This window comes from Xiphophorus maculatus, chromosome 22 (assembly GCF_002775205.1).
Source record: "Xiphophorus maculatus strain JP 163 A chromosome 22, X_maculatus-5.0-male, whole genome shotgun sequence".
Classification (NCBI taxonomy): Eukaryota; Metazoa; Chordata; class Actinopteri; order Cyprinodontiformes; family Poeciliidae; genus Xiphophorus; species Xiphophorus maculatus.
In genome coordinates, this window is record NC_036464.1 from 10,008,088 (window position 1) to 10,028,790 (window position 20,703).

Sequence of the window (20,703 nt, forward strand, 5' to 3'; positions counted from 1 at the left end):
GAAATAAATGCAGGGCAATACTAGAAGAAAACCTCAATAAAATGGTTAACAATCTGGAAAGACTTGAACATTTCCGTTCACATTCAGTCTGACCAAACTTGAGCTGTTTGGAAAGATTTCCATTTCTTGATGTGCAAAGCTTCTAATGCATGCCACCCTTTTCAGATATTTATCTGTACAAATATTTGAAATCCTTTCCCTTCCATTTCACAACAACTCTACTTGATTTTGCATCCCATAAACTCCAAATAAAACACAGCAAAAAGTGTGGTTGCAACGTGAAAACAATCCTTGAGGTTTAAAGGGTGTGAATACTTTTATTCACTCACGTTTCAATTTCTTTGTAAATGGGTTCAGGAAGGTTGAGCTGGGTGAGGGTCTTCCACTCCTCTGACGTGCAGATGCTGTGATAGGACAGCTTTTCCATCGTCACTCTGTAGATGCATTCAGAGTGCCGGATCCTGTGGTACATCTGCAGAGAGACAGCGGCGAGGCCGCAGAGCGGGAATCGCTCTTTAAAATGTCAACACACACGCTGAACACTCGAGAGCAGTAAATCACACAGAAGCCCTGAGCATGATGTGAAACTCTTCATGCGTCACTGCTGTAATTTCACTAAAAGAGGGCTTTTTCCCCGGCCTCCCTCCACATCTGGTTTGTGTCCCTGTCCCCCCGTGCAGACAAACGGGCGGTGGAAGCGGCCAGGTACAGGCGCCCGGGCCCCGTGTAAATCACTGCGAATCAGGAGCCGGCCAAAGTTACGTTTCCTAGAGATGTGGGGCATAAATCACAGCCAAACATAAATCCTGTCACTGGACGGATGCGAGAGAGCGCTCGTCTTAAAATATTAACGTCCCGCATCAATTTTAAGACCAACTTTGTGACGCCGTTCCCTGCGTAAGCATGTCACATGGAGCCGACAGTGACTCGGGTCGCGCATTGAGTGGACAATTTGATAGACAGACCACACAATGCAAGAGCTGGGAGTTTAGCGTTATTCATGAAAGAGATAATCGTCCGTTTTTATTCATATTTCGAGGTAATGGAAACTACAAATAGAAACTGCAGTCTTGATGTGGAGGGAAATTACAATTACACAGTAGCACATAAGCTGCAACAAACATGAAGAGTGGAGAACGCTGAGGGTCAGCTGACAATAACCACCGATCTGGACTGTCACAGATTATTGTACCGTTTATCATTTATTGTGAAAAATTTGTTGATAAGAATTTTCTTTTATCATCGTCACAATAAATCTCAATTAATGATGTTAAAGAAAAAACAAAACTAGCGGTATTATCAGAAATGTTTTTACTATTTTCCCTGCTATTGTCAAACAGATAGTGGGCAATCAGGAAATTTAAAAATATGATTAAATAAAGTTGCTTTGTGCAGGCTGTTTAGTGATATAAATCTCACTTTTTAAATATGTGGCATCATGGAGAAGCCTGTTTCAAATGGGAATATTTTTCGTGATCAATATTTGCGTTTGCTGTTTTTACAGTCATAAAGTTACCTACAAAAAGAAGTATTAAATAGTTGTTTTATTGTTTTTTTGCCATAATTTTTATCATTATCACAATAGTACCACAAAATATTGCCAGAAAATTTTAAGTCAATATCTCCCATCCCTTCAAGAGATTTTTAGGTATTCCATCAAAAACATTTAAGCTTGTGTGGGATACTCACATTTGCACAGTGTAAGGCCAGAGCACAAAAGACAGCAAACATCTTAAAGTTGTTCTCATCGGTGTTAGTGAAGGCACTTCCGCTTAGCTTGTTCACCATCTGCACCACACCGATAACGGTCCCCCTGCTCACAATGGGCATGCACAGGATGTTCCGTGTGGTGTAGCCAGTTTTGAGGTCTACCTCTCTATCAGAGAGCACATGAACAGAGAGAAAGGCATCAGTTTGACATTTAACTTCATGTTGCTTACAGGTTTAGACAAGTGGGTTTTGTTTGTGATTCTAACACATTCCACTTAATGATATTTAAACAATGAGACGATAAAGAGAGCAGTGATTTACCGGTTGAACCGTGGGTCTGCATAGGCATCTGGGATATTTAAGACTTCCCCTGTCCGAGCTACTTGGCCAGCTATTCCTTTGTCTATGGAAAACCTGCAGAGACACGAGATGGGAGAGTGGAAGCATTTATTGGATAAACATTAATTTAAAGAGCTATATGTGAACAAATATGATGATATCCTACAGTAAAGTCAGGTATTATCTGAATGCTGTTCCTTGAAGTACTGATATATTCACTATATTTTGCAGAGACTTTATGTGACATAGCAAGACAAATATACTGGATAAACGTAAAGAGGAAAAGGAATTTATATATTTTTTAATTTTTTTGCACACTTAGAGGTGGATTTAATATTTAAATTTTGACTAGACCATTAATCACCCCAAAAGTACATTAAAGTTTGTGGTTGTGATGTTAATATTTTTTACAATACTGCAAAAACACAAAATCTTTTCAGGTGTCTTTTTTGGCCTAGTTTCTAGTGTAAATATCTTACCACACTTGAAATAACTCAAAACTAACATGTAAGTTACTTTCAACAAGATATAGGAGCTGTTTTAAGTCAATAATTAATTTGTCAATGATTCCTGATGGAAAAAATACTTGTTATAAATGAAATAATCTGCCAGTGGAACAAGTGGAACATTTTATAACTTATAATATGAGAAAAATGCATAGTAAGATTTTGTGTTTTTTGCAGTGTGTTGGTCAATAACACAATCACCCCAAAAAACACATTAATCTTTGTGGTTGTGATGTTAATATTTATGAAGTGACTTTTTTTCTCACTTGCTTTTACCACAAAACATTAGTGATTTAAGTACAGGAATCTGTCTTTCAAGATGAAATCTAAAACATAAAAATACAAATCTGAAAACCACTTCAGAGTTAGAGTATAGGATGAAAAGGTTATAAACCTTATTTCTTTTGTTTTCCTAAACACAGGTTTGCCTTCCTTCTCCTCCCCGATGTCGAACAGGTCGGAGTACAGTTCTTTGTTGCTGTGATCTACCTGGAAGAGCGCACATCTGTCTGCATTCACCAGGTTTTTTGCATATATCTGTAAAGCAAAAGAAGGGGCACATCATTTTATAGATGGTTAAACCAACAAGGAATCATCAGTTTAGTCTTAGTGACTAACATACTACTGGTTTAATCTTTGTTGGAAGAAATAAGCTGGTTATTCAAAGTTGATCATTTTACAGTTTCAATCTGATGACACCCAACCAATAATTTTAGCCAGAGGAGACGTTAGAGGAAGAACTCCCCTCAAAATAATCATATTTTATTGGTTATAAATATTTTTATAGAGTCAATTTCCCTAATATAGCTGTAAAGAAAAACTGATAAAGCATAAGTCAGACTCACCATAATATGTTCAAGTAGAGAATCTATTGCCACAATGTTATCAAAGTATGTTCTGTGCAAAAAGAAAACAACACATTGAGATATTTTAACAAACAAAGCTCTGCTGACTTTCACATTAAAATTGTAAACGCTACAATCCTGGTTAAGCTAATCCTCATTTGTTGTGTTGTAGACACAAATTTCAGAGCTTTTTATTAGGATTTTATGTGACACACCAACATAAGGTTGGTGTATTAGTACAAAAAGCAAATGCACACCAGCCAGAGTTTCTTATTTTAAGCAAAGACAAAATTATTTTTTACCATCATGGTTGACTTTTGTTGTCACATAAAAATCCATCAAATTATGTACAAGTTTGTGGTTGTAATGTAACAAAATGTGGAAAAGTTTCAGGAGTATTAATATGTTTGCAGTGCACTATAAGTTTGTTAAAATATAATTATTACTCCTACTGCGTAAACACAATGTTTATTTAGGACTTGTGTTGTCGTGAATGCAGTTAAATCGCTGCCACACTTGAAAAAATTTTCAAATTTTAGGATTATGGTGTAAAAACAAACTTCACAGCTTTTCAGCAGCTTTCATTGAGAGTTACAGAAGCAGATCTCAGTGCAGCTCTTACTTTGACACATCTAGTAGGAAGTCATTAAGCTCAGTCTGTTTGGCAAGGCCTCTGCACATCTAATAAAGAAAAATAGGTCAGGATCAGACACACAGATGTATGAAGAACTTTCTCTTTTCTTTTCTCAAAACACATCCAGCATGTTCTGTAAGCGAAGCGGCTCACTGTCTACAAACAGGCTCACGGGCCGTCTTCTCGTGTCTGTAACAACGGAGTGTGTCAGCAGCAAGCAGCGCTTTGGAGCTAACCGAGGCTCAGAGGTCCACTGTGGCCAGAGCTGCAGTGGGACAATGTTCCTCTGGGGTACTATGTTATCTTTTTCATAAAACATAATGACGTCTCAGGGGAGATGTTTGTTGAACGCATGGTCTTGTTGATTGGACTGGGCATACTGACAACCCGGTTCCTGTACACAGTGGATTTCCCCAGTGCAGAACCAGAACAAACAATGTCATCCAGAAGCATAATAAATGGCAGGGTACACCTTGTTGCCAGAGGCTCAGGAGGAGAACTGCAGCACATCTGTTAGAGGGGGCACGCTCAAATTCAGATCAGATCAGGTCTGTATGCAGGCATGCCTACCTGTACTTGATGAATGGCAACAGATGCCCAAGCTAAATTTGCTGTTGCAACCTGCAAAAAAAAAAAAAAAAAAAAGGTAAACTTAGTTTTAAAGTTCTGGAGACAGAAAATCAATAAATTCAAGCCACCTGGACACATTTTGACATTTTTAAAACAGTCACAGTCAAGCTAGCGCTCTCAAAAATTCAGTGCAGCTCTGCATACTCAGCTAAAATCCTACAGAAAAGCATCACATGCTTGCTGTTCTGGTTTCTGCTTACAGAGCTTTAATGTTTCGCAGATTTATTTGGAAAACAAACAAACTGCATGCAACCTGTGCAGCTGCAAAGGTAGTGGAAAAAGGTACTCCCATCAGGATGTGGTGTAAATGAGACTCTGCTTCAATGTGAGAGCTGTAGAACCAACATGATGAAGTGGCAAGAAGTCAAATCGAACACAAGCAGGTTAATCTAGCTTACATGGGTATACGATTTGTATCCATCTCAACATATAGGATTTTGTATTATTTTTCAACTAATTACAAACAAACAAAAACTTTGTTGGAATTTTTAAACTTATTGCCCTGCATATTAAGAGTTTGTAGCTACAAGAACTCTTTTGTACCAGTTAAAAAACAAGCGAAATAACAAAAGAGAAAAAGAAAATACAAATAACATCTGATTTTAAGTTCCAAACACAACCCGTTTAATGAGTAATAGGTTCCGTCAAAAATGATTTTCAGTAGCTGCAAAAGTGAACACCACTCACATTTTTCTACCGTAAAAACATTTTTACTTTCTAAAAATTTGAAAACTATCAGCAACAGCTTGGATATTAAATGTTACAGCTGTTGTCATTCAGTGAAACACAATAAAGCAACCTAATTACCTCAGAAGGTTATAAATATTTGCAATAGACGTCTAGTGATAGTTGTCAGTATTTAAAGCAGCGCAGCGTCTTTACGTTGCTCTCGGCTTCACCCCTCCTCTACCAGGATCTCGGGCACATTTCAATTCATTCTGCTTCATTCACCCTTATTTAAAAAGTTGCAGGTGTCCTTGTTCTGATTTGGGCTGACCTCTTGGTGTCTTAGGTTGAAAGGATCCCTGCCCCAGTGCCGATGTAGCTCCAGGATGGCGATGAGGTCCCCAATGGCAGTGAGGATGGGGAGACACAGGACAGAGTGAACATGGATCCCTGAGTCCTGCCCTGTGCCGTCCGGAAATCGCTCGTCCTGCAAATACAGAGAGACCCGTCCAAATGTCTACCCAACTAAACTGCATGTGTGTTACAACAGTGTATCATAGGAACGCCTACAGCCATGCACAAAAATGTGACTTGCATTCTACATTCAACTGTTTGGGTTGTTTGATTGACTTGTTTGCTGAGATTTGTTTAGACTGGTGGATTTTCCGTCACAAAAGATCTTTGTTGATATTTTCTTCTGGAATCTGTTTTAGAAATTTTCCTGTTCAGACTGACTTCAAGCTGGAAAAGTCCCTGGTTTGTCAAATTCTGTTGTCTAATCAAAACAGGCAAATTAGCCTGGAAGTTACAATGAAAATAGACATCATGTTTTCTGCTTATGGTGCAAATATTCATAACCTCTATAACGTTTCTTACAAATTTTGTCATTTTGTAACCACAAACTTGATTATTAATTATTAGGATCTAATGTGATGGACCATCACAAAAAAGTGGATAATTGTGAAGAAGAGGAAGAAAGAAAATTCATACTTAGTTTTCAAAGAAGAAAAATCATTCATGCATTTGTATTCAGTCCCTCAGCAGCTTGGAAATGGAAAAATTTACCCCTTCATCTTTGCAAAACTAGCCAAAGCTCAGTCAGGCTGCATGAAGAACGTTTACAAAGCACTATTTTTAAATCTTGCCATTGATTCTCAGATGGATTTGGGACTGAATTTGATTTAAACCATGCCACCAACAGCTTTTCTTCCAGGATTTTCCTGTTTTTTAGTCACATCAAACTGCCTCTCTACTCTGACCAGTTTTTCTGCACCTGCTAAAGGAAAGCAACCCACACCATGATGTTGCCACTACCATGTTTCACAGTGGAGACTGTCTTTACAGGGTGATGTGCATTGTTGGTTTTATCTAACTGCTCAAATTTTGATGTCATCTAATGTGCAGAACTACATAGTTTGTCGCAAACTGTAAATGGAACTTTGATGGCTTTCTTTCAACAACAAACATCTTCTTGCCACTCAGATTTGTAGAGTCCATCACTCTACAAATGATGGACTAATGGTAATCACATTCAAAGATTCCTCTTATTGATCTATTAATGTCTGCAGCTTCTTGGTTTCTTCTCTTATTAAATCTCTTGAAGAAGTTTGAGACTCTTAGTGCTCACCTTGGTGCTATATGGTCTTTATGGTGCATTTGGAAAAAAAAAACCTTTTAAATTTCGTCCCACTTCACAATTTTGCACTACTTTATTCTGGTCTGTTACATAAAATCTCTGTAAAGTATATTGAAGTCTTGTGGCGTGCCGTGGTGGTGTAGGGGATAGCGCGACCCATGTTTGGAGGCCTTGAGTCCTCGACGCGGCCGTCGCCGGTTCGACTCCCGGACCCGACGATATTTGCCGCATGTCTTCCCCCCTCTCATTCCGCCTTTCCTGTCAGCCTACTTTCATATAAGGGACACTAGAGCCCACAAAAGACCCCCTGGAGGGGTAAAAAATAAATAAATAAATAAAAGCTTATTTGTAAGGCTCTGCAAACAGTTCAGCGACTAAACTATCAATACTGTCAAATTCTGATTAGTGTGACCTCATTCTGGTTTAAAGAGAGCTGTCGTACCCCTATGATGTCCTCCACTAGCAGTGTTTTGCGAGTCTTGGCAACGTAAGCGGCAATGGTTGTCCCGTATGAGATGGGGCCAGACGGGACGAGACTTGGACCGCCATCCTTGGCCCCCCTTGGAGTGTATAAACATAAACTCTGTTAAAAAAAGGAAAAGTAACAACAGATGATGAAAAACACACAGAGACAGAAAAGGTAACTTTAATGTGTAAATTCAATCAACTCACATTGTTGCATTCTCCCAAGAAATAAAGTGCAAAACTATCAGCTTTTGTTGCTGCAGAGAGAAGACATACATGTGCTTAGATGCAGCTTACTTCAGCAGTTTGCATTCTCAGACATTTTCTCCAATCGATTAAGGACAGACGTAGACAAAAAGCATAACAAGCAGGCAGCTGTAATCGAATCGTCTAACAATGGCCCACATAGCAACAAGTGTACTCTGACCGAGGCTTTCACTGCCTTCCAGTTCATCTCATTCCCAGTCCTCCTCTCCAGTCCCATTTCACACTCCGATATAGGTCATGTTATCATACAATGTGACATCAGAGAGGCGGCTGCAGCACACAATACTCAGATTATCAGGAAGTTAATGAGTGATTTGCTTCGGGTGAACTGGCATATTTAGTTCACTCGGAAACATTTAATCACTATTGTAGGTATGGTTCTCTCTGTTGGGGATAAAGGAGTTTACCTGGCACATATCTCAGTCACTGACCAACCTATTTTTTGTCTTTTTCCACATATACTTAAGGTTTTTTAATCATCTAGTTAACACCACAGTTATGATCTGGCACAGCAAACAGAACAGTGAATCTGTCAATTTTTCTTTAGACAGACATGTAACACATACAGATGTTATCTGAAGTCTTCACTGAGTGTGACTTTAATCTTAAAAAGCATATTTCATCATATTTTAGACAACGCAGACATGACCTGCATTTTTGCCTTTGAGTAAGAATGCAGGTCATCTCTGCAGCAGAAACTACCCGAATGCTGCCGGGATGTTTGACTTTTATCTGAACTTTTGTCAGAAGTGGTTACTGTGTCAAGTTAAAGGCAGACTGGACTTGTCATAGAAAGTCTTTAAATCTCTTTTGAGGGCACTGGACAGCTAGGTCTCATTGCTACTGCTCCCAGATATCATTTCTCTCTCCTCTGTCTCACTGGACAAGTCGACGTATAAATCTTTGCCTTATTAGCTTACTTTCCAGCTGGAACTTGGCGATCACTACTGTCATCTTGGGTGGCCATCATGTTTATGCACTGATGCCCAGACTTCATGTTCCATATATAATGCTGGTTTCTTTCCTTAAAGCTAAATATTTATTGACTCTGGAGGAGGAAATAAATGTAAGTATCATGTTTTAGAAGTCTGAACACAACTAAAAAAGAAAAGATGTTAAGAAAAATATGAAATATGGACTTTAATGGCTTCTTCAGAGTTATTTTTAATCATAAAAATCCCCCTCTGGAATTCTGAGTGTTTGACCCCAAGTTCATTGAGAGATGTTTATCCAGGAATTTGTCATCAACAGGCAGATTATTTTCCGTCAGAAAAAAAAATCTAGCTGTTCTATGTGACATTTTGTTGTAGCATTTGTGTAATAAGCTTTAGTATGCATTTATATGCTTTTACCTGTTTTGATTATGTTGGACAACTCATAGAGCAGAAGTTTGTTATCTCCTCCAATGTCCAGCCGCTGCTCCATGAAGCTGTTCAGTTCATACACCACACCCTGCATGTTTGTGTCCTGGTACTGCCGGACAAAACACAAAACATTAAAAAAAATGGAAACAATTTGCACTTTGTGGCACATGTTGATTTATGCACTTCATAGAAAAGGAAGATACTTTCTCTTTTTAACTGAGGGAAAGAACATTATCTTTTTGCCATTGACCAAAATATTCTCCTCCACGACTCGATGACATTCCCTCTCACTGCTGTGTTTTAGCTTAGAGATCCCCAGTGGCTCCAGAGAAGGTCATAAAACCCACAGTTCTGACTGGAGTCCCGACAAGCCCTGCTGCAGAGCCTCAGCGTTAAAATCGTCACTGTGCAAAAAGACAAACCTCCGGCCCTTTTTACGAGGCCAAAGAGATGTCTATTTCTGCGCCTGCAGAGAGGGTGAGGACAGGACAGCAGGGAGAGTGGTGCACTAGAAAGCATCCCCAACGGGACACTTTCTGCCCTCCCACATCCTGTTTGCGCAGACGTATGGATGACGCACTGTGGGGTTGAGGGAACCTCATTTATTTTCCTGTGTCATAAGTTTATTCTACAGAGGTGGACGGCTCAGATCCCCGAATGTGACCGGGAAAAGGTGCGAGTTTAGGTGTGACACGGGGGAGTTTTTTTTCCAATTTCTTTATGGCTAATTAGTTGTAATAAAATGCACACTGGAGTCTTAAGCTTTAGAAATGCTTGTTAATAGCATCATACAGTAAATCAGTGCCATCCTGTAGATAATAGAAGAAAGCACTGGACTGACTGCAAAACTGTTCGGGCAACGGTTCGTTTGTTTGAAAATGTTTCAATTAAATTAACTATGACATGTTAAACAATATAAGATCTGAAAAGTGTGGTCTGCATTAGTCTTTAAACTCCTTTACTCTTCTACCTCTAAATAAAACATAGCAAATAATATAAAAATCTGTCTTTTCTTTAAAGGTCTCAGCCGTTTGTTAGAAAACATTAGCAACAGCATTATGATAGGTTAGCAAACAACTGACAGGCCAGATAGATGCTAATTAATCTAAATTAGAATCAGTTTTATTGACCATGATTGTGTGCACAAACAAGGAACATCGGCCTTTTTGATGTTGGTTTGAAGTGCTCACTGCGTACAGACACTAAGTATAAATAGAAAATCTTTAGAGGAATAAAACAAAGGCTAAAAAGAACAGTATGTACAGGGATTTGTTATATATATGAAGAAAAGAAAAAGTGGAATATGCTCATTTTGCTTCACAGCAGAGAAGCTCACTGCTCAGGGTATAAGGTGTTCATTGTGTTCATCAGAGAGGCAGCCTGGGAGAACAAACTGTCTCTGTGGGGTCTGGTTTTTGCAAATAGCACTCTGTAGCACTAACCTGAAGATAAAAGTTTAACAGTTTGTGTCCAGCATGTGTAGGGTCTACAGAGAGGTTAGCTGCCCTTTTTCCAAATATAGACCCACACATGTCCTGGATGAATCATTTAATTTAATAAGTAAGTTAGGTTTAAGTATAACACAAAAACTTACCCTGCTGACTTCTTTAGTCGATGTGCCATCTGTAACGACAAAAAAATGGTAACAAGCTGAGTGTTTCAATATGTTACTTAATCATGTGATTTATTTGTCTTTTATCTGTTTAACTTGTGTAATTTATGTAGAAATCAACCAAAAATAAAAATGTATCAACAGTTATTTGACTATAATTTGCTGTGTCACATACATTTTCTGCAAATTTTCAAACAATTGGCAATATTTCCAAAAACAGCAGCAACCAAAAAAACAATCTACAAATATTGTTGTTTTTTTTTAAATTAAAAACAACTTTATTAAAAACTTTTGAGCATTCTGTGGGGCCCATGTTTCGTAACTGCTCTTCAAAATGGGAGAGACAACAGACAATTCCTTTTCTGGAGGGCAAATGTGTTGACACATAGTAAATGGCTACACGCAGTTTCAGCCCTTTTGCACATTTTTGCCAGCAGTGCCCATAAACATGCAGGGTGGTGTACTAAAGTGAATTTCTGTCATTTAAACTAAAACTAACTCAAATTTCCAAGATGTTGGAACCAAAACTTCAAAACAGCTCACACCATTTTGCAAGATGTAGTTATTTAAATCACTAATATTAGCCACCTGTGTTGTACACAACAATAATCACCTTAAACTACCAGTATATTTTGCTTTAGATATTAGAACTTTGCTCTTGATTAGAAGTTTCTCTGAGCAGCTGTTAGCTTGACTACTCTATGAAATTGTTTTCTCTTATTTTCCAGGCAGGGATTGCTCCTACTGTTGTACTTAATGTAAAATCCATTACAACTCAATGCTCAAAACAAGCATCCTTCAACAGAATTATTAACTCACGCCATTCAGATCTTTTCTCATCTACAGTTGTTTATCATAGCTGCCAGTTTCTTATAGTTTCATCTAATAATCCTAATAAATGTTTATCCTAATCAAAATTCTAACAATTCAAGCTGTTTTCTGAATTAAAATCTCTAAAGCTGAACATTCATGTGTCTTGACTATTTGAAATCTGGGTGTGTGCTTTTCTGCAAATTAGCACAATGATCGATTGCAGTGAGCTGACAGCACAAGCTGTAAATAAGCAAAAGCATATGTGGTCCTCCCAACAGTAGTTGAATTGAAACATTTTGAACAAAACCAAAAAGTGTGGGGTTGCAATACGACAAAAAATATATCCAACCAGATTTTGTCACATATTTCATGAACTGTGTAACTACGTACACAAATCAAGTTCGTCATCTTGTGTCTCTGTCGACGGAGATAAAGCTATGACTTCATCAGTTTAATTCACTGGATGAAGGTGATTTTATAAAATTTGAGAATGTTTCACAGTTGCAATCAGCTGATCGAGCACTTTTAACTTTTTTAAACAATTATTTAAAAAAAAAAACACAATTAGTTTTGGTGTCAATTTTTAATTTTGAAAAATTTTAATATATGCTACAGGAAAAATATCTACAAAATGAACAAAAATCAGAAATTATTTATTTTTGTTTTTCTAAAAATAAATACTTTTATTGTTAAAACTGACATATTGGGGGTTAAAAGTTTGGTAAAGTCATGAACTGAAATTATAAATGTTATCAATAATGCACATTTTGAAAAAAAAGGACACTAAAATGTATTTCTAAAGCCTTTAAAAGTCCTAAAAGTTATTTTTTTGCATTGAAGGCAAAAAAATGGTCAATGTATAAAATTGAAAAAGAAAAAATAATAACCACATGTTCTGTTAAACAATTCGCCTGAAATATATACAATATACCTTTGCTCATATACTCAGGAGGTATTCAATAAACTCAAATGTAAGTCTCCTAGAATATGTATTTAAAAGGTATTAGCTAGCTCATTATCTCTCAGTTTTGATATGACTCATTGACAATTCAGCTCCTTTTTTGTTGTTTTCCACAATTCAAGCTAATCAGGTGCGAACAAGCCTTACAGAAACGAGTTTTTCTCATGCTTCAGAAACTAGGTGCTTTACTTTAAAGCCGTTTCTTGATGACTACTGTTTCATGCTCACCCACACAGCTTTCGGTCTGAAGTAGAGATGAACTTTTTCTGACAGGGTGACACTTCACAGACACCAAGCTGCAGCAACCATTATAGTCTTTCTTTGCTTCACAGCTTTTCCACTATGAGCATTAGTGTGAAAGGTGACAAATACCGTGGTCGTCAGGGGAAACCCAGATTTGAAATCATACTCCATGTAAATGCTAAAACTATGTCATATTGTTTATATGTTCCTTCAAAGCTAACATGGTTATATCGTCCAAACTGAACCTAGTATGCACATTTACTTCATTATCAGCTCTAAAACACTTTTCGAATAACTTATGAAGGAATAAATCTGAAGTAAGAAAGAATATGAACTGTAAAACTTTCTGACTTCGAGTGAAATTTATTCTTGTGATTTCCAGCTGTTGAAATTGGATGAAAATACTTTCAGTGACAATAACAAAAGTTTCAGCCAGTCCTAAAAGTTTCTGACATGGAGTCTTGGAGAGCTACTTGGGATAAAAATCAAACATACGGCTCCAGGGGCTCTTCATCAAACCAGGGTCAACAACACACCAGAACAGTAACTATTGAGACCCCTTTGATCATATTTCATTTGAAAAATACCATGCACAAAGGTTTACACGTTTTAGAAATACAAGCTAAAGTTCTGACCAGAGTTGGTGAAACAAATCCCTATGAAGATGTGAAGAGGGCTTTTACAACCAGCCACATTGTTTGTTGTTTTAAACATTCCTCCAGTATGCTATGAGTTTCCTAACTTAGCCATGAGACTTATTTTAGAGTGAACCCCTGGCCAGGCGTGACGTCAATCAGAGGACTGAAAGCTGCACTTGAAAAAGACTTCAAATCCCTTTATAAAGGGGAGCGTTTCTTTTAGACACGACCTTTTCTGACTTCTAGAAGTCTAGATATTTCACAAACAGATGGCTTTGAAGACTAAATCTGACCAAACTAGTGACTGGAGAGAGACTGGAAGCTGTTAAACATCAGTAATTACAGCAGAAACTAAACTGTGTTAATAAACTGATGCATGCTGTGTACATAATAAATACATACAAAGATTGAAATTATTTAATTATACTGAAATTATTTAATGATATATATATATAAATGTTATTAACGGCAGCTGAGAGCAGTATTTGTTCTTCTTGCATAAATGTCATCCATCTTGAAAGTCTCACTCTTTATACAACTAAAGGTACAATTTAGACAACCGAGCTAAAACAAAAATATCAGAAGATATTTAGCAAAATATCCTGATGCAGAGAATATGCCCTGTATCAGAGGACACAGGGCATATTGTTGCCCTGTGTCATTAATGAATGACACAGGGCAACAACATCATTGCCCTGTGTCCTGTGCCCTGAATTAATGCCCTTTCTCATTAATTTTCACATTAATGAGAAAATGTATCATTAATTGAAACTTTTGCACTCAAATCTTGTTTCTGTTAGTTTGTGTGTTCTGACATCATCCCATGTTGGAAAATAAATATTGAAATGCATCAACAAAAGATCCAGAATAGTTTGATATTTATGATAATGATCCCTTGAAACCTCAGAGCTATAAAACCTGATGGCCTTTAAATTTGAGCTGCTATGCAGAAGCAGGTGGCTGCTTGGACAACTCCCAAAAGTTTTCTTAAGGTTTGCATGCACAGCCATGCCCATTTTGCACCAGCTACAGCCTCAGCATGCTTTTCCAATCAATGCTTTTCCTAGAAACCAGTAAGGCTTCAGTGTGTTTAGTTGGTTTTGTTTGGTGTGGGTCAAAAAGTCCACATACCTTATCCCACTTAGATGAAAGTGGGAGAAAATGACAATTTGCTCAACTTATTCAGCAAGAACAACATCTCTGTTTCATCAGATATGTTGGTGAATTAATCCCAACAGGACCACTAGTCCTCAGGGAGCGTGCCTCAGGTGAATGTGCAGGTCATCATTTGAAGCACTTAGCTATGCAACAGTCGCTTAATACCATCCCATATTTTCATGGAGTTGTTATGCTTTCAGTAAATACAAAAAGAAAGAACTGAGACTTTCTTAGAAAATATCCTGGCAGCAGAGCTGGCAGTGAACACCAAACAGGACTGTGTAGCAAGACCTGTGGGATGTGCACTTCTTCTAACTTTATGGAACTGTTGAAACTTCTCGTGAACTTTTTGTTAAAAGATTTATATGTGTTATGTCATACTGGTTTAAAATTTATTACACAGCACTCAGTTTGGAGGTCGCCTTTGACATTTAACAAACAAAGCTGTTCAATTCAAAGAACTTATTCAATAATTCCTTTAAAACTGCCATTTTATAGCACAATTAAGTAACTATGTTAAAAAAAAAAAGTCAATGATTAAAACAATTACTCCAGGTATGTTTTAGATGAGGGAATAACATAATGTAAAGCTCAAAACACTCAATTCCACACAACACTGCCGCCACTTTAGAGAAATAAAAAATCTCCACAAAAGCTTCCATATGTTGTACAAAATAATACTTTCTTTTTCTGTTTTTGGAGCAATTTCCTCACACTGATGTCACATGTCAGCTGAAGGATAAAAGCACACATCTGATCCATCATCTCAGAGTTAATAATCTATAATGAGACCTTATAACACATGACCTATAGATGCACACAGAGGATATGAACAGCTCCATGCATGTCTTTAATGTTTCACAGGAAAATGAGCCTCTCAGTCAGCTGGGTCTAATGTGCACAGAGCTTAATGGGAGCTTTATTAATCCGCCGCCACAGATCCACAGCGTCCCACAGGACGGTTAACCAGGAGTGACTCAGCGGTCAGCACCTGGTGGTTGACCTGGTGGTTGCTATGCTGCCAAAGCCAAAGCTGGTGCCTTTGTTTTATGTAACGTTAGATACCAATATGGCTATTATACTATTATTAATGCTTTCAATTATGGTACTGAGCTAAAAGCCTGAAAAAAAAAAATTAATTGGGACAATGTTTAATTGACATTATTACAAGGCTTCTGTCAAACATCTTGCTACAACTGTACAGCTGGTGAATAATGAAAGGATGTTTAGAGCAAACAAGCAGAAAATAATTAACTAGGTCACTAAATTTCCACAGAGAGCAAGTGATTTGAGCTCTTGAAGCTGCATCCTCCTGATGGAAAGCCCTGCAGGTGAGCCCGGTCTGTTATCACAGTCCTGAGATGTGAGCTTCTGGTACACAAAACCAGCTTTGTGTGCTTCTGATCAGCCTCTAAATACAACTCAGGAAACAGCATCAGCTGCTAAAAAGCTCAGCCAGGCTTTTTCCCTCTGGTATTGAAACAAAAAAAAGCCCAAGCCCAGTGATTCACTTATCCTCCGAGTTTTCCATTACCCATCCTTAACAGCCAGTTAACCATTTGTTGCTTTAGAAAATGATAACAAAAATCAAAACATAAAATCAATTTAATTATGTTTAATTGAAGCGCTAATAAAAGTAACCAGTATTTATGGTTTATATAAACAAGAAAATAGTTTAAAAACAAAAATAAATGGTATCTTATAAATGTTTTAGAGACTCTGCTGTAATAAAGTATTGCAATTTCATAGTTCACAATCAGAATCCAAAAACAATAAAACTAAATTTTTCAAACTGAGATTGTTGAACATTAACCAGATTTTACCGAGTAGCTCCACCTTCATGAGCTGAAATTTCAGAGCTGAAGCTGAACATAAACAGGCGTTATATTTCCTCTATGAGCTTGTGTCCGTGTGTGAGGCTGCAGTCGAGTACCGAGGCGTTCCTGGATGGACGCAGCAGAGAGTTTGGGAGAAATTAATTATCCCACGATACATCGAAAGGCAATGTAAACAGAGCCAGTGACACATAATAATGTTATTATAACATGCTTAAGTTGTGTTTTAAAAAGAAAAAATCATTTTCATGAAAAAAGTATAATGACCAGAAAAAAAAAGTAACAGATAAAATTTGGCTATTGGGAGAAGCTAAATTTGTAATAAAGACAGCTGCATAATAGTGCATAAAGGTGGAGGCTTTTTCTTGAATTACAGGCAGTAACATAACCTTTCTAGACACACACATACAATAATCTATCTTTACAAGGACTTTCCATTGACTTCCATTTATTAATTTTTTTATTAATTTCTATAGCCTGATCCTGACCCAAAAACAGTTCATCTTATTAGGCCCAAAGCCTGGGTAGTGGGTCCCCACAACGTAGTATTTGTTGCAAAATTGGACCTTATATGGTGAGAAATGCTAAAACACACACACAGGCAAATACACAGCCACACACACACAACTCGTTCATGCTCGGACAAACTGATTTATGTAATCCAATGTTGTCCGTCACATGATAAGTGAGAACAAGCCCGGCTGCAAGGCTTGCTTCCAGGAAGCAGTGGTTATCTCAGTGACGATCACATGATGACAAGTCCTCCTCCTCCCCCTTATGCTGCTGGTGGTGGTACACGCATAAAAATATCAGATCAATCACTAAAAGGCCTGGCCTAAAAAAACAACAACATATAAACAAGATATTGAATGTATCTTGTTTTTTTCTCCATCAGTGTCATCATGGACAGAACTAAACATGGCTGCACAACAAAAGAAAAGCAAGGGAAATGTCTTCAATTCGTATATTCCCGTCATCGGTCTGACCTTTCAGGCTGTTTGAGGAACCAAAAATTAGATGTAACTTGTACTGCGAGTGGTTATGGCCAACAAGATGAACCTACAGAGACTCTTCAGAGTGGAGCCGAGCGGTCTGCTCATCGTAGTCTAACAGAGGAAGTACAGTGAGTAATATTACTGGGGAGAGCCCAGAGACAAGCAGATGGTGCAATCCTAGAGCTGCTACTCTGATTTAGCACAAAACTTCCCTCTTCTTCCTGAATAATAAACATATACGTATACGGTATCTATATGGCCATATAATGTGATTACATACATAAATCACATCTCATCTATGGACTTATAACATGTATAAATTAATTACTATGAAAATAGTACATCTTGTAAATGCAAGAAAAGAACTAAATAAGAGCAATTTAGTGCAAGAAATAAGCAGTTGAACAGAAGTTTACACATTGATCATCTCTAGCTAATGAGCAGCTGCATGGAAATTAAAAAATCTTTTTCTGATCAGTGAAGGCAGGCTGCACAGTGGAAGGTAACACTGTTGCCTTGCAGCAAGAAGGTCCTGAGTTCGATTCCCGGCCCAGGGTCTTTCTGCACGGAGTTTGCATGTTCTCCCTGTGCATGCGTGGGTTCTCTCCAGGTACTCCGGCTTCCTCCCACAGTCCAAAAACATGACTGTCAGGTTAATTTGTCTCTCTAAATTCTCCCTAGGTGTGAGTGTGTGTGTGCATGGTTGTTTGTCCTGGCGACCTGTCCAGGGTGTCCCCCGCCTCGTTAGCTGGAGATAGGCACCAGCACCTCCCGACCCCACTAGGGACAACGGTGTACAGAAAATGGATGGATGGATGATCAGTGAAGGCACCATACAGAGAACTAGATAGCAACAAGCACTTGTAGGAGGAAGGCTCTTATATCTTTTCATATTATAATTCTGAAAGAAAAAACATGACAGATTTAGATACGACGGTGTGTGGCTGGTTGTCTGTCCTGTGTGTCTTTTGTTGTCCTGGGATAGAGCGACCACCTGTCTGGTGGTTCCCCTGCCTCTTAATGAAGGCTAGAGAAGTGTGCCGAATTCATATGTGCCGAATACATATTAGAGAATATCTGTCTGGTACTTACTACTTTGTGATATCAAAAATGCTGAATATGTAAAATATAGCAGTGGGACTTGAGTAAGACTCTTAATAGAGTTAATTTAATTAATTGCAATTAATTGCATCACATATCGACAAATATGGAATATTTTAATTCAAAAAGCCTTTATGCAATTATTGAATAGATAAACATATGAGCTCAACAACAAATACATTTGTGTTTTAAATCTGCTATTTAGGTTACTCAACCATCAAAGTGCTATTATGCCAGATCAGCTTTCAAGTGGTTCAGGATCATTCATGTAACTTCCTTTAAAAAGAATTTCTTTAGAAATGTGGCCTGTGTTTGTTGACATTAGCTGTGGTGCTGCAACATGTTTAGCAATGAGATTGTATTTTAGGCTTCGTTGACAAGCCAACTCCTTTTAGCACAACTTGCTCACAACATAAAAAATGTCAACTTTCATGTTGGGAATGAGACATTTTAAAAGACTGGAATAAAAAACTAGCATTTCTTAAGCTATTATGCAAAAGTGTGAATTATATATAAGTAACTAATTTAATGGCACCAACTAAAAAACCTTCACTATTTTATTTTATTCATTTATTTTTATAAATTTATCCTTTTTTATTTCTCTAAACGTTTTGAATGTTTTCCTCCACATCCCAGTGTCTGTACCTGCGGCGGTACTTGTCTTAGTCTTTGCCTGCTGCACATCAGTTTGGTTCAGCTGCATTCATTGGTTGACTCTGTCTGAACAACAGACCTGCAGAATAAAATGTCCACTTCACTGCTAAATGAGAAATGTTATGAAAGTTTTTCATGGTTTTCAAAAGTTGTCTAAATTCTGGAGGAAGTTCAAGTCGGGTGAGGTTTACAGCACCAGATGCTACTAATGATGCTATTTAGGACAAAGCTGCTGAATTTCCTGTATGAAATCAACAAGTTATCTGTTTGCCATATATTCCCCTAATAACTGTTTATGGAAACTTTCATACGTTCATCTTATTGAATAATTTCATGTCTGCACATGTTGTGCAGACTCGGAGCAGGAGACCGAATAAATTTTTCATCGTCTTGTTCTAACAATTTATAATAGAGAATGGACAAACTTCTAAGCTACACGGAAATGTTAACAGTTTTCATTATTGCTAACCCATAAATAAATAAAAATCAATAGCTGAACAATGAGCGGATTTTATCTCTGGTAATTTCAGAGTGTGTGTGTATATATGTATATATACAGTATACATACATACTGTATATACTGTACATATACAGTATATATATACTTATACCTATAAATAAAAGTTTTTACCATGTAAATATATCTTTTGTGAATCAGCGGTGTGATTTGAACAGGTTTAAACTGCGTTCATAAAACTTGGCGGCAGTGAGAGTTACTAACATGATCGTCTCCGTTTGGGATCAGTCAAACCAAACACACACTCACACAGCATACAGGAAACTATTAAAGACACATTCCCAGACTCTAAACATCAGGCTCCCTACATGGCGGCAACAAACATGGAATACCTCATGTAGAAGGCAGCTCCGAAATGTGACAAATCTGTCCTATGCCACTTTCTTCCTCCAGCAGGGCCCACGCCCCGAGTCAGCACAGCCTCCTCACCACCGCCACCGTCCCCGCCCCTCCTCTGGGCCTCCTTCAGTAGGCTGCATGTCTCTGGAGGTCGCCTCTGACGTCAGCAGCTCGGCTGGGCAGAGTGCCAGCCCTGTGGGCCCTTGATGGATGTGGTCGGTCTGAGAAACAGTCGGCTGTGTGTGGAGCGCGCGGCACAAACTCAATTCGGCCCGCTCAAACACATCTAATGACCCGTAAAGACCCGACAGGCCTCGCTCACTCTCCCTGTCTTTTGCATGTTGCAAACTCCCACAATTAAAAAAAAAGACGCACATGAAGTTGAGTCCACCTTTGGGTCTGCTAAAAGCTACCTGAATGATCCCATGCGCCGCTGACTGAGAGAGCAAACCTCCAACCAGGCAAAATTTTACAGAAATTACAACAGTGCGTCAGTGAAGCCGAGTGAAATCTGCTGATCCAATCAGAATGTTACAGTGATCCCGAGAGCTGCAGCCAGCGTCTCTGCATGCGTCGGTCTGCGTGTGGGACGGCTGTACCTGCAGGCCTGCTGCTGGTCTTCCTCTTCAGCCATCTGTCTAACGTCTCAGCACTCACACTCTCCAACACAAATTCGTCCAGCATCTGCGGGTGCAGCGAGAGGTAGGCCTTCACTTTTTCATCTGTCAAGCCTGAAAAAAACAAAACACCAAACACATAAACATCTGCTAGTTCT

At 38.2% G+C, this 20,703-nt stretch overlaps 1 protein-coding gene across 7 annotated transcripts in view; it reads right to left on the minus strand.

Annotated features, from left to right (window-relative positions):
* The window catches only part of pde10a (phosphodiesterase 10A), a 97,709-nt gene that overhangs the window by 8,503 nt on the left and 68,503 nt on the right, over positions 1 to 20,703 (minus strand). For 6 of the 7 annotated variants that reach the window (XR_002752102.1, XM_023327417.1, XM_023327416.1 and 3 more), the window contains 13 exons: positions 20,528 to 20,659; positions 10,657 to 10,685; positions 9,051 to 9,171; positions 7,639 to 7,688; positions 7,409 to 7,549; positions 5,662 to 5,817; positions 4,605 to 4,655; positions 4,023 to 4,081; positions 3,401 to 3,452; positions 2,950 to 3,092; positions 2,032 to 2,124; positions 1,690 to 1,876; positions 330 to 472 (listed from right to left, as the gene is read on the minus strand). Coding sequence is in view for 6 of the 7 variants with exons in the window: in XM_023327417.1 (XP_023183185.1) it covers positions 330 to 472; positions 1,690 to 1,876; positions 2,032 to 2,124; positions 2,950 to 3,092; positions 3,401 to 3,452; positions 4,023 to 4,081; positions 4,605 to 4,655; positions 5,662 to 5,817; positions 7,409 to 7,549; positions 7,639 to 7,688; positions 9,051 to 9,171; positions 10,657 to 10,685; positions 20,528 to 20,659 (1,357 nt within the window). In the remaining variant the exon portion in view is untranslated. Of the gene's footprint in view, positions 1 to 329; positions 473 to 1,689; positions 1,877 to 2,031; positions 2,125 to 2,949; positions 3,093 to 3,400; positions 3,453 to 4,022; positions 4,082 to 4,604; positions 4,656 to 5,661; positions 5,818 to 7,408; positions 7,550 to 7,638; positions 7,689 to 9,050; positions 9,172 to 10,656; positions 10,686 to 19,921; positions 19,986 to 20,527; positions 20,660 to 20,703 lie in introns of those variants that run through there. The other variant, XM_023327419.1, reaches the window with a different exon arrangement.